This window comes from Hemitrygon akajei, chromosome 3, assembly GCF_048418815.1.
Source record: "Hemitrygon akajei chromosome 3, sHemAka1.3, whole genome shotgun sequence".
Lineage (NCBI taxonomy): Eukaryota > Metazoa > Chordata > Chondrichthyes > Myliobatiformes > Dasyatidae > Hemitrygon > Hemitrygon akajei.
In genome coordinates this window covers 174870589-174889263 of record NC_133126.1, presented here as the reverse complement: position 1 = coordinate 174889263, position 18675 = coordinate 174870589, and the positions used below count along the sequence as shown (strand labels likewise).

Here is an 18675-nt window from a genome sequence, read left to right as displayed (position 1 = left end):
CAACTCATCACCTGCAGCCTATTTAAACCCATCTCTGATCCACAGTATGTGACCCAGTTGCTCTCAGCCTACAGTCACTTTGTTGCCTAGTCATGTTAAGTATCCATTTTCTCTTGTTTATGGCTCCTCATGGCTTGTTATTTTGCTGTTTATTATTAAACTGATCACTCACCACTAAATCATCTCTGTTGCTTTGCAATTGGGTCAAGCCTCCTGTCACCTAGTAATAATTTGATTTGTATGAACAGTATGTAAGACAAACTTTTCACTGTTTCTTGGTACATGTGACAATAATAAACTAATACCAATACCAAGGCACACTGAACACATGGGGGGCTTTGACGTGCCATTCCCTTTGAGGCTACTTTCATCCAAACACCATTGGTCCTCAGCATAATGCTCGGGAAAGGATCTATCCTTACCCTTTAACCATTCACTACTAAGATGTGCTGGATTAATAAATATTTTGTCTTATACATGTTAAAATGTGTATTTTGAATGTATTTTCTGGATTTGTACTATGGTGATTTGTAGTTTCTCAGAGACAGCAGAGATTGAGGTCTACGCAAACACCTGAAGCTTACTGTTTTCACAGCGGTCCCCATTATAACCCGCCTCACACAGACAGTGGCCAGTCACAGGATTACAGCTCCCGTCAGTACTGTTGCAGTCACACAGATTCTTGCAGCCTTGTCCCCATCGGCCCACGTCACAAGCTGTGGAGGAGAAAGAAGTTATGGTGAGAAAGTGGCCGTGTGAGATGGAGGGCCCGGCAGCATTGCACTGGCTGGCAGGAGGCAGCCTCAGGCCTCAGCCGAGTGACATGCACACTCATCATCCAGTGTTCTAGAGAAGGTATTGCCAAAGTAAATTACAGTCTTCCCATGGTTCAAACTTGACCCCATTAGTCTTTCATAAGCTTTTGATCACTTTCATTCTTTTATTTTGGAGATCTGCTCACCACTGACAAGGCAACAAGCATTGGCCCAATCCCAATTGTCCATCAGGTGATCGGCTTGCTAGGCCGCTTCAGAAGGTGTTTAAGAGTCAGTTCATTTGTGGTCTGGACTCAGTTGTATTAGGGTGTAGAATTGTTATTTTGTTGTAGTTTAACTTCCCCATGCTTGCTTTTATTTTTATATAATCTCCTATATACGGGCTATTGTTGTAATAACCCTTTAACCTAATCTAAGATAAACCTAACCTTTCCCTCCCACAATGCCCCCCATTTTCCTTTCATCTATTGCCAATCTAAGAGACCCTTAATGTATCTGTCTCTACCTCCACTCCAGCAATACGTTCCATGCACCTACCACTTTCTGTGTAAAAAGCCTACCCCTGACATCCCCACTATACTTTCTTCCAAGCACCTTAAGATCATGTCGCTTTGAATTAGCCATAAGACACAAGGACAATCTATGGTTAGAATGAAGCATGTTGTCATAGCTTGAAGGAGATATTTTAGAACATTGTTCCTTATTCTTCCCGCCTCTTGGCTGGTTCAAACACACATTAACAGTACACACACAATCTGCGTCAGGACCAGATGAAGGGTCTCGGCCCGAAACGGCGACAGTGCTTCTCCTTACAGATGCTGCCTGGCCTGCTGTGTTCCACCCGCATTTTGTGGGTGTTGTTTGAATTTCCAGCATCTGCAGATTTCCTCGTGTTTACACATTAAAAGTACATGTGTGCACATAGACAGCCCCCTTCCCAGCCCTCACGTTATTCTTACAGAGAGTACTGGGCTCACACTGTTTAAAATTGTCAGTCAGCAAATTGCAGCTTGGAATAGGGGCCTCATCAAATATCCAAGGCTCTTCCAATAATAACAACCTCAATATATATCATCATTTCACAGTAACACCCACAGCCCACATCAGCAGAGACACAAGAAAGCCCTGAGGAGATTTTCATCTTTTTGAAAAATCAAATGTGTTTCAGTTATGAGCCTCTGAATTCAGCATTTGGCACAAATACAAGTGACATCTAATGAACCTTCCTAAAATCTAATGATACATTTCATGCAACATTCATTCTTCCAAAGAATAAAATGAAACGTCCACGATATAACAAAGTAAGGAGATTGTGCACCCAATTATATAGCTTCCATATGTGTAACAGTCCCACTAATGGCCGCTGTCAATTTATCTCTCCTAATGGAAGTTAATTTCAGCTCCATAATGACACTCCTGCAGATGAGATTTCTAACAGGCTTTTACATTATCTGTTGGAGAGTGGAGTCAGTAACTTCAGTGGTGTAACATACCTGCTTTGCAGTCAGGCCCCATCCAGCCAGGACCACAGATACAGTCGCCAGTTACACTGTTACACAGGACGCCATTTTCACAGTGGCACTGATACTGACAAGCCGGTCCATAGTAACCAGGAGAGCAAGCTGAGAGTAAACCAAGAGAAGACTAGATTGTAAAATTTGAGAACTTCAGTCCTGGGAAACACGTTGGCTGTGGCACATTCACACATCTATTGTTTTATGCCAGCTGTGTGCTAATTTCCAGTGTTCTAATATTTCATTATTTTGCAAGGTTAAGTTAATTCTTGTATCTTATGATTTTAAGCAGTGTGGTAAAAAATACACCATCTTTCACAGTCCTAAGCTCCTGATTATCTAGTCAATGTTGTCAAATGGGAGATGTGTTGATGGATGCAGATTGCCTGGGATTTGGGGATTACACCAGGGCGCAATGTGGCACTTAACATAATGTATTTTAGCACCAGTGATCACCAGTTGGAGTTTGATTCCCAGCTATCTGTAAGGAGTTTGTATGTTCTCCTCGTGACTCTGCGTTTTTCGGTTTCCTCCAGTATTCTAAAGATATGCAGTTAAAAGTTAAGATTAGGAAGTTGTGGACATGCTACGCTGACACTGGAAGCATTGTGACACTTGAGGGCTGCTCCCAGCATAATCCTTGGACTGTGTCGGTCATTAACTTGAAAAAACAAATTTCACTGCATGTTTCAATGTTCCAATATACTGTACATGTGACAGATAAAGCTAATCTTTTCTTCTTCTTTGAATGGTCCTATGGATTCGTTGATGTCTGCTTGAGAGCGCAGGCAGGTCCTGGGTTTAAGATCCCATCAGAAGGAGACTGCAGCATTCCCTTCAGGTTTTCATTTATGGAGTTAAAGCATGAAATAGGCCCTTCCAGCCCTTCGAACTGCGCTGCCCAGCAACCCCAGATTTAACCCTAGCCTAATTGCAGGACAATTTGCAACAACCAGTTAGCCTACCAACCGGTACATCTGTGGGATGGAACTGGAGCACCCGGTGAAAATCCAGGTAGCCATGGGGAGAATGTACAAACTCCTTACAGACAGCAGCGGGAATGGAAGCCGGATCGCTGGTACTGTAAAGCATTGTGCTAACCACTTCGCTACCAGTGCCAGGTTAGTTCATGCTGTTTAACTTTCTGGAAGAATATCTGAACCCATATTCTCCTAACTGAGTAAAAGGAGTACTCCCACTGATCTGAGAGAGCTAGTTAACCCATTTTGGACACAATGGTGGAGAACAGCAGATGAGTATCTGAAGTACCCAGCCACAGATAGCAGCGATTTGGATGCTGGCTAGTCGCAGTTGCACCAGTTGTTGGTGCATGAGATCACACTCAGCCTCTTTGGGTCAGGGAAGAAGTGAAACCAAATCAGTGCCTGTCCCTGCACACTTTGTGCTATAAAGGGGATGAGCAGGCTGGCTGAGTAGTTTCAACTGCACCTCCAATGTGATGGTTGCCTGAAGGAAATTTGTGAAGCAAATCTCACCATCTGAGTCAACAAAAAGCTGCAAGTACCCATGAACCAATGTTGCAGAATGAAAAGGAAGATTATCATTGTTCAAGATGGTTTGACAATTGGCCCACTGGATGCTGATTCCTCTGCTCTCCCTGATGCACACACTAAGGCCCCAAATTCCACACTCTCTCACACACACACACACACACACACACACACACACACACACACACACACACACACACACACACACACACACACACACACACACACACACACCACCCCCCCCCCAGAGGCCCCAATCCCACACTCCCAGACAACACCAGACAACACACACACACCAAAGCCTCAAATCCCACTCTCTCTCTCTCTCTCGCCCCAAATCCTACACTTCTTCATACATACACACCCACCAAGGCACTAAATCCCACATCCCAGACAACACACACACACACACACAAAGCCCCAAATCCCACACACACACACACACTCTCTCTCTCTCCCCCCCCCCCCCAAATCCTACACTTCCTCATACATACACACCCACCAAGGCACTAAATCCCACACTCCCAGACACACACACACGCTCACCCCAAATTCCACACTCGATCATACATCCCACACTCCCTGACACATATAGATACTATACTCATACACACATGCACACACACCCACCTAGCCCCCCCCCCAGAAGCCCCAATCCCACACTCCCTCTCACACCCACACACACACACACACACACACCTTCTGAGGCCACAGATCCAAGGTCACTTTCACACACCAGTTCTGTTGCTGACCATTCCCTGAAACTCTCCTTTCTATTAACCTTGGCCCATTTTAAAAGTACCAGGACCTTGTTTCTCTCACTTCCTTTAAACTTAACTGGATTCAGTGGAAAGTTAACCGTTCTACTCTGTAACATCTGAAAAAAGTGAATTAAAAATGTTTTGATCTATTTACGGGAGTAACAACCAATTGCCCGAAAAACCCACTCACCTGGCACCATCAAAATTTTAAGCCAGTTTAACAGAGTTCATTGTTAACTATTTTAAGTTAGAGAGAACTGCTCAATATTAATTTTTTAAAAATGGGAAGTACAACCAGATGTGTCCATGTTACGCAGATTACTGGTTTAAAAGCAGTAATAATGAACCAAAGCACCTCAACTGAACAAACAAATTGCAGAGATACTGTACACTGATGCCCACCATCCTGGCACATTGCTCCAGTGAATCCCGCCGGACATTCACAGGTCCCCGACTCCTTGTTGCAAACACCTCCATTTTCACAGTCTTGACAAGGGAACTGGCAGTTTAGGCCCCAGTAGCCAGTTGGGCATTCTGGGGTAATCAAAAGAAAAGGCATATTTTATATTCATGCTATAAATATTGTCAAGGTGTTCACTATAATAACTTGCACCTGATATGCCCAGTATTCAGTCACACCACGGTAGCTCTCCAGGAAGGGACAAAAACCAGTGGAAAAATTGGTTACATGCTACTACCATTGGACAGGAGGTATGGGAGCCTGAGGTCCCACATCACTAGGTTCAGGAATAATTATTACCCTTCAACCATCAGGGTCCTGAACCAGCAACTTCACTCACCTCAGCACTGAACTGATTCCACAAACTATTGACTTCAATGACTCTGCAACTCATGTTCTCAATATTATTTATTTAAAATTTTATTTATTATCATCATGATTTGTCCTCTTTTCTACATTGGATTTTTGTTAGTCATTGTTAAGTATTGTTTATCATAAACTATTATGTTTCTTTTTCCTGTAAATGTCTGCAAGAAAACAAATTTCAAAGTCATATATGGTGACTACTGTATGTGTAATTTACTAATAAATTTACTTTGAACTGGAAATTGCCAGTTTTTCCGTTGATATTTGCCAAAAAGGGGTGCAAGGTGAAAAAGTTACCTTACACTGGACATGCTTTATATACCCAATGTACAGAAGTGAGTGATACATGTGTTGTATCATTGTGTTTTGTGCTTGTGGCAGGTATGCTGGGTTCATGGGTGTTGCAATATTCCCTAAAAATACGTTAGAGGAGGAATGTTAATCATGGTTTAAATGAACCTTGTACTCCTCTCTAACAGCATTTTATTTCAATGTTAAGTTCAAGTTTATTGTCATCTGATTGTACATATATACAGCCAAATGAAACCATGTTCCTCTAGACCATGATGCACCTACAAAACATATATCACACACCCCACACATAAAACTATATGTTAATAGGGTATAATTCAAAGTGGGTGTAGGGCACGGCACAGATAAACAGCTCGCTGTCCGAGTCATGAAACCTCAGTGGTGGCAGGGTATTCATTAGTCTCACGGCCTGAGGGAAGAAGCTGTTACCCAGTCTGGCAGTCCGAGACCTGACACTCCTGTAACTCCTTCCTGATGGTGGTCGATCAAATGTCTGGTAGGGAACCTCAACAAAGCTTCAGACCCTTTGTGTACAATGTTCCCAGCAAGTGTCACAAATGGGGAGAGCAAGACCCCAGTGATCCTCTCTGTGGTTTTTACTATCCTCCGTAGGGTCCTGCGGTTCGATGCCTTGCAGCTTCTGCAGCACACAATGATGCAGCCAGTCAGGACACTCCCGAGAGCGATCTGTAGAAAGTTGTTACAATCGGGAGCCTTGCACGCCTCAAAAAGTGTAGACGATACTGTGCCATCATGACTAATGAGGAAGTGTTGTGGGTCCAGGTTAGATCAACTGTCAGGAGCACACCAAGAAACTATGTCCTCTTCACTCTCTCCACAGCAGAGCCATTGATCTGCATGGAGTGCAGTTGTCCTGTGCCTTCCTGAAGTCCACAATCATTTACAAACATAGAAACCTACAGCACAATACAGGCCCTTCGGCCCACAAAGTTGTGCTGAACATGTCCTTACCTTAGAAATTACCAAGGATTATCCATAGCCCACTATTTTTCTGAGCTCCATGTACCCATCCAAAAGTTTCTTAAACGACCCTATCGTATCCACCTCCACTACTGTCGCCGGCAGCCCATTCCATGTATTCACAACTCTCTGCATAAAAAACTTACCCCTGATACCTCCTCTGTACTTACTTCCAAGCACTTTAAAACTGTGCTCTCTCATGCTAGCCATTTCAGCACTGGGAAAAAGCCTCCGACTATCCACATGATCAATGCTTCTCATAATCTTATACACCTCCATCAGGTCATCTCTCATCCTCTGTCACTCCATGGAAAAAGACCGAGTTCACTTAACCTATTCTCATAAGGCATGCTCCCCAATCCAGGCAACATCCTTCTAAATCTCCTCTGCACCCATTCTATGGTTTCCACGTCCTTCCTGTAGTGAGGCAACCAGAACTGAGCACAGTACTCCAAGTTGGGTCTGTCCAGGGTCCTATATCGCTACAACATTACCTCTTGGCTCCTAGATTCAATCCCACGATGGATGAAGGCCAATGCACCATATGCTTTCTTAGCCACAGTCAACCAGCACAGCAGCTTTGAGTATCCTATGGACTTAGACCCCAAGATCCTCCACATTGCCAAGAGTCTTACCATTAATACGATATCCTGTCATCATATTTGACCTACCAAAATGAACCACCTCACACTTTTACTGAGTTGAACTCCATCTGCTACTTCTCAGCCCAGTTTTGCATCACATCAATGTCCCGTTGTAACCTCTGACAGCCCTCCACATGATCCATAACAGTCCCAACTTTTGTGTCATCAGCAAATTTACTAACCCATCCCTCCACTTCCTCATCCAGGTCATTTATAAAAATCACGAAGAGAAGAGACCCCAAAACAGATCCCTGAGGCATACCACTGGTTACCGACCTCCATGCAGAATATGACCTGTCTACAACCACTCTTTACCTTCTGTGAGCAAGCCAATTCTAGATCCACTAAGCAATGCCCTCTTGGATCCCCTGCCTCCTTACTTTCTCAATAAGCCTTTAATGGGGTACCTTATCAAATGCCTTGCTGAAATCCATATACACTACATCTACTGCTCTTCCTTCATCAATGCATTTAGTCACAATCTCAAAATATTCAATCAGGCTCATAAGGCATGACCTGCCCTTGACAAAGCCATGCTGATTCTTAATCATATTATGTCTCTCCAAATGTTCTTAAACCCTGCCTCTCGGGATCTTCCCCATCAACTTACAACCACTGAAGTAAGACTCACTGGTCTATAATTTCCTGGGCTACCTCAACTCCCTTTCTTGAAAAAGGGAACAACATCTGCAACCCTTCAATCCTCCAGAACCTCTCCCGTCTCCATTGCTGATGCAAAGATCATCGCTAGAGGCTCAGCAATCTCCTCCCTCGCCTCCCACAGTAGCCTGGGGTATATCCTGTCTGGTCCCGGTGACTTATCCAACTTGATGCTTTCCAAAAGCTCCAGGGCATCCTCTTTCTTAATATCTACTTGCTCAAGCTTTTCAGTCCACTGTAAGTCATCCCTACAATCGCCAGGTTCCTTTTCCATAGTGAATACTGAAGCAATGTACCCATTAAGTATCTCTGCTATCTCCTCCGGTTCCATACACACTTTTCCACTGTCCCACTTGATTGGTCCTATTCTCTCATGTCTTATCCTCTTGCTCTTCACATACTTGTAGACTGCCTAGGGGTTTTCCTTAATCCCGTCCGCCAAGGCCTTCACAAGGCTTCTTCTGGCTCTCCTAATTACTTTCTTAAGCTCCTTCTTGCTAGTCCTTGTCCATGTTGAGACTCAAGCTGTTATTCTCACACCCTTTCACAAGCCTATCTAACTTCTCTCTGCATGCAAACTCATCATTGTTGCTGATGAAGCCAGCCACTGTTGGATCTTCAGAGAACCTGATGATTCGGTTTGAGCTGGATCTGGCAGTGCAGTCATTAGTCCCTCACACAAATGGTACATCAGAAACACAAGAGACAACAGATGCTGGAACCTGAAGTAACAAACAATCCCCAGGAGGAACTCAGCATAGCAGGAGTCATTTGTGTAGAGAAAGGAAGTGAAGACGTTTCAGGTCTACATCCTGCATTAGAACCTGAACCAGATCTTCTCTGGACCAGCTGAGTTCCTCCAGCAGACTGATGAGACATAGTCTTGTCTTGGCTTGATCCAGACATTAGAATTGGAGAAACTGAGGCTGCAGTGCACAGGGAACAGAAGTAATTAATGTTTCATCAAAAATTAGGCATTGCCTTCTTAATTTTACTGTTTCAGTTATTCCTAAGAAGTCTGCACAATGCATAGCTCACCTGAAAACTGCACTCTTACCTCCCATGCTCCAAATAAAGTCACCATTTAATAAGCCTCGAAGAAACACATAAAGCAAAAGATTGAACACACAGAGAATTACACTGAGGTAAATGGGACAGAACCAACAACAAAGTCAAACTTGAGTTTATTGTCATATGCGCATGTACATGAAAGACTAGGTGTTAACTGCATTAAAAAAACCTATTTACAGCAGCATTACAGGCACATAGTCTCACATAAGGAGCATTCACAACAAAAGCATAAATGTAACATAAATCATACACAATTTTTACAAGGAAGTATACAATTAGAATTATAAAAAGCTTATTGTAGTCCAAAGTGGTCAAAGTTTTCATACTGTTGCTAAACTGCAGTGGTTATGTCCATGTTCTCCTCATATGTAGGCCTCATATGGAGCCAGTGATCATTAATGGAGAATGTGTGGAGCAGGTTAAGACCTACAAGTATCTGGGAGTACAGTTAGACGAGAAGCTAGACTGGACTGCCAACACAGATGCCTTGTGCAGGAAGGCACAGAGTCGACTGTACTTCCTAAGAAGGTTGGCGTCATTCAATGTCTGTAGTGAGATGCTGAAGATGTTCTATAGGTCAGTTGTGGAGAGCGCCCTCTTCTTTGTGGTGGCGTGTTGGGGAGGAAGCATTAAGAAGAGGGACGCCTCACGTCTTAATAAGCTGGTAAGGAAGGCGGGCTCTGTCGTGGGCAAAGTACTGGAGAGTTTAACATCGGTAGCTGAGCGAAGGGCGCTGAGTAGGCTACGGTCAATTATGGATAACTCTGAACATCCTCTACATAGCACCATCCAGAGACAGAGAAGCAGTTTCAGCGACAGGTTACTATCGATGCAATGCTCCTCAGACAGGATGAAGAGGTCAATACTCCCCAATGCCATTAGGCTTTACAATTCTACCGCCAGGACTTAAGAACTTTTTAAAAGCTATTATTAATGCTTTTTGAGATAGTGATTTAGATGCATATCATATTTTTTACTGAGTTAAGTATTGTATGTAATTAGTTTTGCTACAACAAGTGTATGGGACATTGGAAAAAAAGTTGAATTTCCCCATGGGGATGAATAAAGTATCTATCTATCTATCTATCTATCTATGATGTATTGGGATGTGTCCACTACTCTTGCAGCTTCTTACAGCCCTGTCCATTCGAATTGGATTGCTAGACCACAATGTAACCAGTAGAAGTTTGTTGGATAAGCCGAATATCCCTAAGCTTCTAAGAAAGTAAAGACACTGATGTGCTTCCTTTATGACTGTATTAATGTGTGTCCATACAGGATTTTCCCCATGTGAGAAATTCAGAATCTGTGTTGACCAATTAGAATTATATGAGGTTGGGGGGAGCATAAAATCAGAGCCAGGAACAACTCCAGAATTACGTTTGATTGCCTTAAGTTCAAGTTCAAGTTTATTGTCATTCTACTGTACACATGTACATCTCCAAACAAGCCAACGTTCCTCCGGACCAAAGTGCAAAACACAGTACATATATCTCACACGCATAACACATAAAGTAACATTACCACAAGTAAATTAGCGAATACTAAGGTGCATATACAAGTTTAAAAGTAAACAGTATAACGCTACTGGCACTTCATACATGATGAGACCTAGGTTGTGGCAGGGAGTTCAGTAGTCTTATGGCCTGGGGGAATTTTAATCCCTTAAATGCCAGTTATGAATCCTTCTTATTCCCCTTGTCAAATGATCCCTAAAACAGGTCTACATCCTTTTCTTTATCATCAGTGAAGGAAGTGCATTGCTTCATTATATTCAATGACTGGGTTAATCAGAACTATGTGTGAGGAATCATGAACCCCACTTCCTTCCTCAATCATCTGCCCGATCCCCACTGATACTTTGAAATGAAAATAGAAAATGATGGGAAAGATCATCAGGTCAGGCAGAAACTGTTGAACAGTTATGGTTTGGTTCAAAACACCGTCCATTTCTCCAGCACTTTTTCAGCTTTATTTTCCACAGGATGCCTCAGGAGTGGAGGCAATCACCGAATGGGCTTAATTCCCGCCACGGTCTGGAAGAAGTTTGTACGTTCTCCCCATGATGCTGTGGATTTTCTCTGGGTGTGCCTGTTGCCTTGCACACTCCAAAGATGTACAGGTTAGAGCAAGTGAGTTGTGGACTATATTGGTGCTGGAAGTGTGGTGACACTTGAGGTCTGCCCCCAGCATAATCCTAGGACTGTGTTGGTCGATGACTCAATAATGACACATTTCACTGTATGATTTGATGCTTTATTGCCCATGTGATAAATAAAGCTAATCTTTTTCTCTGATTTTCCCACTGATGCTCTTTGCCTGGCCACCCTTCCCGAGCTTCTCCACAACCATTTTTATCCTTCTGGCACATCCCCCCTTCCCTCTCCCCCTCCCCCCAAGCATGCTGACCCTGACCAACCCCTTCAACGCAATATCTCTCGGAGATACTTTGCATACCACACCTTGGGAACTCTGCACTAAAACAACCAGTCATGCCTTTGAATGGCCTTACCTGTTTCACACCTCAGTCCCATTTTACCAGCAGGGCAGATGCACTGCCCAGTTCTTGAGTTGCAAGGGGCCCCTCCACAGTCACAATTCTCTCCGCAATTAGTCCCAAATCTTCCAGAGTCACAAGCTGGTAATAAGAAGAGTTAACAAGAGTATAGAGTTTTCCAATAACAAATCAAAACTAATTCCCAAGCACTCTGGGTTAGCCACAAATAAACCTTTTGGATTCATCTCCTTCAAAGAGGGTGCACAGGGAAAAATGGACTAGATATCCGAGAGGAATCGAATGAAATTTCAATCTGACTTTGACCATTTATTTCGCAGCTGCTGCTGCATTAACAGCTGAGTACTCCAGCGCTTTCTGATTTGAGTCTCAGATCTCCAGCATCTGCAGTATTTTGCTTTTTGAAATGTTATTGTGCATATGGCATGCTTGCTTTTGTAGGTTAGGGCACAGAATACAAAATATGGGAGATATGCAACTTTGTGAACTCCAGATTGGGGTACAGTTGAGGTATTGTGTACAATTCTAGTTGCCACACTGTAAGAAGAATGTGGTTGCACTGGAGAGAGTGCAGAGGAGATTCACCAGGACTTTGCCTGAATTAGAGCACTTTAATTATGGAGAGGGATTAGATAGACTAGATTTGCTTTCACTGGGGCAAAAGAGACTAGGGGATAATTTATATAAATTAAGTAGTGTAAGTAATCAGAATATCTCTTCTCAAAAAATATGAGGGTTAGTGTCACGTACCCGTGGGTATCTTGTGACTGTCCCATGACCATGATGTAATTGAGGGTCTGCTGGGCATGATGTAATGGTCCTGTGATGGTGGAGTGATGTAATTTTCCCACCAGTGAGGGGTCATGTGATGGCCTCTTTCAACAAGGTCAGTTTGTGGTTGAATTCATCAGTGACTCCGTTCTGCTGCGTATTTGATTTTATGACGCAGTTTCGTTTTACAAGTGGAGTTTTAATTTCTACTGTAAGAATTGTTATGCCCGCAGTTCTGAAAATTGCAGCCAGTTAAAGTCCAGTCGGAGAGTGAAGAGTTATCGAAGTTCGTGAACCCAAAGGATCGAGAAAAGTTGGTGTTGTCGGTAGTAAAACAGGTTCGACCTTATTTAATCCTCATTCGGAAGGAATTAGTAACCTGCAATCCAAGATAGCTCTGTATTGCTAAAAGAGCAGAAAAAGCTGGATGCAGAGTTTCGCCAAGGAAAGGTCAGTGCCTTTAAGCCGTTTTATTTCTTTCATTGTAAATCCTTAGAGCAAGGCATACTTCGGCTGGGATCAGCAGTAACGCCATGTAAGAGAATTTATTACTTCAAGGAAAGTCTCTCCTAACTGACTGTGTAAATCATTTGGACTTTTGCATCTACTACTTTAAAGAATTGAGTTCGCATTTCTCGTTTTAAGAACTGTTTGAGCTGCCGTATAGCAGCCGACTTCCGGTTAAGTTAGTTGTTTGTTTACTTTTGGGGTTTTTTTGAACAGTGTTTAATAAATGTTTTATTTGTTATAAAAAACCTGTCTCAATTCTATATTCATTGTTGCTGGATCGTAACAATTGGGGGCTTGTGTGATATGTACCATTTTTGCGTTTCAATGCTTGTCTAATTATCGATCGGTGTTTTGGAAAAGAGGAATACCCGATTCTTTTGTTTGATTGGCTTGTGAGTGGTATTCGGCAACAATGAATATTGACGACTTCCTAGCATCGCCAGATCCGGAGTTATTAGCGAAGGCAAAAAAGAGTGATATATCTGAGATTGCTAGCAAGTTGGAACTTAAAGGTATTTTGAAGGTTACAACAAAGCCTGTAATTCAGAGGAAAATCGTGAACACTATATAGATTCAGGTGTGTTTGATGTATCGATTTTAGATCAGTTCCCTGTAAGTAAAGCAGCGATTCAGTTACACTTGGAACAAGTAGCGTTAGAAAAGCTTAGAATAGAAGCTGAATTAAAACAGAAACAATTGGAAGCTAACTTGGAACTAAGTCAATTAGAAGCTGAAAATAAAAAGAGGAAATTTGAACTTGTGATGGCGGAATTAAGGTCCGAGAATCAGTCCTCTGGTTCTAGAAAAACGTTTGTTGTTAGTCAGGAAATTAAATTGGTCCCTCCATTTAGTGAAACAGAAGTAGAGAAATATTTGAGGTGAAGAAGTTTTAAAGCAGATTTGAGGGAAAAGATCTACTTTCAAAAGCACAGGGTGGCTGAAACTTGGAAATGCTAGTGACAGTGGACTCTGATTCATTCACAACATTTAAGAAACATTTAGAGGGGGACGTCACGTGATGACGTAGGATCAAGACATGGAAATCCAGCTCTCCCGTAAAAAACCAGTAAAATAATGTTTAAGTGAAGAAAAGTTAGTAAATACTTTTAAAAAATTACTTATAAACTACTCAGGATTGTCTTAAGATATGTCTCCTAAACAGAAGCAGAAGAAAACTACTACTTTGAAGACAACACAAGTTGGAAAAGAATCAAGGCCGGCAGCCATGAAAGAGCCTCGGGCTCATGTGCATTTTACCTCCGGCGATACAGAACAGGAAACTGCGGCAACATCAACCATTTCAAAAAAAAAAGAGCAACAGGAATTGCGCATGCGCAAACACGAGCAACCCAAACTACAAATCCCAGCTATGATCGGAACTGAAAGTGAAAGTGAATATGAGGTGGAATCAGATTCTCTGGATAAATCAGACGAAGATGAAGAGACAAACAAAGAAGAGCAACAGGAAGAGGCTGGAGGTGCTATTGGAGACATAAAAAAATCTTTGGTGCAAATAATGCATGAATTAAAACCATTAAAAGTAATACAAAGATATTAAAATATGAAGATTATGCTTGATAAAATGATGAAAAGACAGGACAAAATGGACAAGAAAATTAAAAACTTGGAAGAAACAATGGGAGACACCATTGATAGAGTGAATAAAATGGAAGATAATATTTCTGCCTGGACATCAGAAAGAAAACGGTTGATGGAAAAAGTGGATGTACTTGAAAATTTTAGCAGACGAAATAATATTAAGGTTGTTGGACTTAAAGAAGGTATAGAGGGAGAGGATCCAATAAATTTTTTTCAAAAATGGATTCCGGAAATTTTGGAAATGGAAGAAGGAACCCAGTTAATTGAAATTGAAAGGGCTTACAGAGCCTTAAGATCAAGACCTCGTTGATCAAAACCCACGATGAATCTTGATAAAATGCCTAAGATATCAAGATAAAGAAAAGATCCTGAAAGCTGCTGCCCAACATGCCAGAAAGAGAAACGGGCCATTGATGAAAGAAGGGAAAACAGTTCTTTTCTATCCTGATATAAGTTATGACCTTTTGAAGCGAAAGAAGGAATTTAACCCAGTGAAATAAGTTTTATGGGAAAAGGGGTATAAATTTATATTGTGCCACCCAGCAACCCTGATCATTTTTTTTGGATGACAGAAAAAGAAGATCTTTTACTGATTAGCGGGATGCGGAAGAATTTGCACAAGAACTCCCAAATATTCGCTAACCACAGCCAAAGATTTAAAAGTAAAACGGATTAAAGATAAAGACAGGAACAGTGAATGGAGTTGATGGATGTTTAAGGACAGAAGAATATTTAAATATATTCTTAATTATATGATACAGGGGGAGAAAGGTAAAAATTTGAGAAATATTCATCGAGAGTAGTGATTTTTTTCTTCTCTTATATATACTTTTTTATGTTACGGGGAGCTGGGGGAACTTCGGATCGATTGCTACGGGATTCACGTGTGTAATCATGGCAATTGCTATGACCTGTACAACGGAGGGGGGTAATGTTGTGTTTTTTTTTATTCACAACATTAGTAGGGGGTATTTTGTTATTTTTTTCTTTTATAATCTATTTTTCTTTATTCTTTCTTTCTTTGCCTGGACAATTGAGGGGGAGACACATAGCAACATGGAGAATTTTAAAAAGATTCCCCAAGGTACTACGAAAGTTGAAAAGTTAGGTATTACTATAGACTGGAGTAACCCTGTTAAAAATAATGACTAATTTACTGAATTTTTAAAGTTTTAATGTTAATGGGCTTAATGGACCAGTGAAAAGAAAAAGAATTTTAACATACATTAAGAAAATGAAAATAGATATATCTTTTAGCTGCATTCCATTTGAAAAAATTACTTATAATTTAAGAGATAAATACGAAATATTTCTGAAAATTTGGCGCCCTTATTTACAAAAGATAGGATTAAATATATAGGTGCTCTGAAGATGAAATTATTGGTTATTTGGGGAAAGAAATAAATATATATACTAAAGCTATTATGAACTCCATGAAGCATGTAGGGATCTTCCAATATCCAGGCATTCTTTCTTTCTTTCTTTCTTTCTTTTTTCTCTTTTTTTTCTCTTTCTACAGGGATATGTTAGGGGGGAGGGGGGAAGGGTTGATAATTCTTTTTTTCCTTCTGTAACCATTTGAAAATTCAATTAAAAAAATTTATTAAAAAAGAAACATTTAGAAAGACACTTATACAAACAAACCATAGAAGGACACAGACTGAATGCAGGCAGTGGGATTAATATAGATAGGCAAAAGGTTCTTGTTTGATATGGTGGCAGAAGATTGGCTTCTGTGCTGAATAACTATGATATAGCAAGCAAGCTTAAATTTAAAAGTTAAGTATTATTTTACTCCTCCATTTCCTCTCCTCTTTAGCATCTCTTTCCTGTCAGTATCACTGCTTACCGTTACTCTGTCCGATAATGATCTGATCTCAATGAACAGTGTGAAAATAATAAACTGATTTCAATGTCCAAGAGATTTATGAGACCGTGAAAAATTCAAGAGTGAAAGAGAGCATGAAAGAGTGAGATTGAACAAGCGAGATTATGAGAGAGCATGAGAGAATGAGAAAGAGAGCGAGAGAGATAGAGAGAATGCAAGAGAGCAAGACAGCACAAGAGAGAGTGAAAGAGATAGAGATGGCGAGACAGAGAGGGATAGAGAGAGCGAGAGAGATAGAGATACTGTGAGAGTGAGAGAGATAGAGGGAGTGTGAGAGAGCACAAGACAGAGACAGTGAGAGAGCATGAGAGAGTGAGAGAAATAGAGAGAAAAAGAGATAAAGAGATAGAGAGTGAGAGATAGAGTAATAGAGAGCATGAGAGAGAGCGAGAGAGACAGAGAGAGAGTGAGAGAGAGAAAGAAATGCAATATTAGGGTGATAAGGTGGAGGAGTGGGGAATGGCTCTACCAGAAGCCTGCTGTGACTAAATGGGCTGAATACCCAATGGAATAATAATTTGGAAGTCTTGTCAAATTGTATGACTTTGTTATACTTCAGCCTAACACATGAACTCAAACACCTACTCAACAGACATCCTTCTCCTTGGAACCCTGGTGGACACTGGTGTTGACACTTGCCAGTCTCCTTGTCACATGGCACACCAACTGCACAGTCACACTGGAACTTACAACCAGCACCATAGAAACCAGGGTAGCAATCTGGAAGAAACAGAAATAAATGTTTTTAAAAACAGGGAAATGTTTTCTGATTTTCAATCAATACCATTATCCCAATTCCTGAATCATAGAGGCTGGAATTTCCTTTCTTGCTTCACATTTTATACTTGTTTCTCTTCCACGGTTGTTCAGCTTGAGCTAGCACCATGGCACTTAGGAATGGATGACTCTGGGATGATACAACCTCAATGTGCTTCCTCTATATCAAGAGTACAGAGTTACAACATAATAAACCCATGTGCCATGGTGCTTATTCAAACTGAACTTACACTGTTTTATACATTACTTTGGTGAAAAGTTTTGAAATCAAAGCGACAGTATCTAATTGCTGCTAATAAAAATATGGCAAAAAAATTCTCCAAACAATCTGCTTACTGTGATCAATATTAAACACAAGTAATTGTTACCAAAAATAAATTGATTTTCTCAAATGTCACTTTTCCCTTCTCCCCGTGCAACATTCCAGCAGAATGAGATGATACTTAACTGACCTACTTTGTAGTCTCTGCTGGTGGGACGACTTAGCTCAGATAGTTAAAGTGTGATTAAAGATGCAGGTTTGATCTCTGTATGGGCCACTGCTTCTATGAGTACCTGAAATGAGCTGCCAGAAGCAGTGGCTGAGGCAGGTACAATAGTGCATTTTAAGAAGCACTTGCATGGGTACGTGGTGGGGATGAGCCAGGAGGGATGTGGGCCAAATGAAGAACATTGGGGCGAGCTAGATGGACAACACGGTTGACATGAACTTGTTGGACCAATGGGCCTGTATCCTGCTGTAGACTCTATGCTAGGAGATGTATGGAGCAGAGTTAAACACCCAGAGAAGGGCTGCAGAGGGGGCAATGCAGTGTCTCTGTGGAAGATGTATACAACTAATAATAAGAGCTGGAGAAAGGTGATTCCAGATGCATTAGCGTTGTGAAGCATTGATAAATAGGCAGATTGTGGGATGGTGGCACATCTCATGCAGCCGCTATCTAGTATCATTGCTGGAAGATATTGTGAAGCATTGAAAAATAAGCAGACAGTGGCACGGTAATGTAATGGTTAGTGTAACACTGTAAAAGCACCAGCAACCCAAGTCCAATTCCACCACTGTCGGGAAGGAGATTATACATTCTCTCCATGACAACAAGGATTCACTTGGAGTGTTCCAGTTTCTTCCTACATTTCACTATGAGTCAGAAGGTTAATTGTACACATGGTGTAGTTGAGCAGTGTGGGCTTGTGGGGCTGGAAGGGCCTATTACCATGCTGTACCTCTAAATAAATAACTGGAGAAACCAGAGATCCAGGTTCAATCCTGACCTCCGCTGTTCTCACTAGAGTTTTGAACATTCTCTCTGTGAACTTGTGTAGGATTCTGCTGTTCCAGTTTCCTTTCACATCCTAAAGATGTGCAGGATGGTTGGTTAATTGGTCATTGTGAATGGCTCTTCGCATATAGGTAGGGAGTGCTGGAACCTGAGAGGAGCTGACGAGAAATGGGAAAGGATAAAAACTGTAATTAATGTAGGATTAATGTAAAAATTCATAGTTGATGTGGAGCTGAATCGTCTGTTTCCATGATGTACCTCTCTGTGACTATGAGAAAG

At 41.5% G+C, this 18675-nt stretch overlaps 1 protein-coding gene across 1 annotated transcript in view; it reads right to left on the bottom strand.

The window, feature by feature from the left end:
- Nucleotides 1-18675, bottom strand: part of LOC140725651 (uncharacterized) — a 431629-nt gene that overhangs the window by 61801 nt on the left and 351153 nt on the right. Inside the window, exons 18-22 of the mRNA XM_073041401.1 lie at nt 16925-17059; nt 11569-11694; nt 4965-5096; nt 2270-2398; nt 585-716 (exon numbers count right to left, since the gene is read on the bottom strand). Coding sequence (XP_072897502.1) covers nt 585-716; nt 2270-2398; nt 4965-5096; nt 11569-11694; nt 16925-17059 — 654 coding nt within the window. The remainder of the gene's footprint in view (nt 1-584; nt 717-2269; nt 2399-4964; nt 5097-11568; nt 11695-16924; nt 17060-18675) is intronic.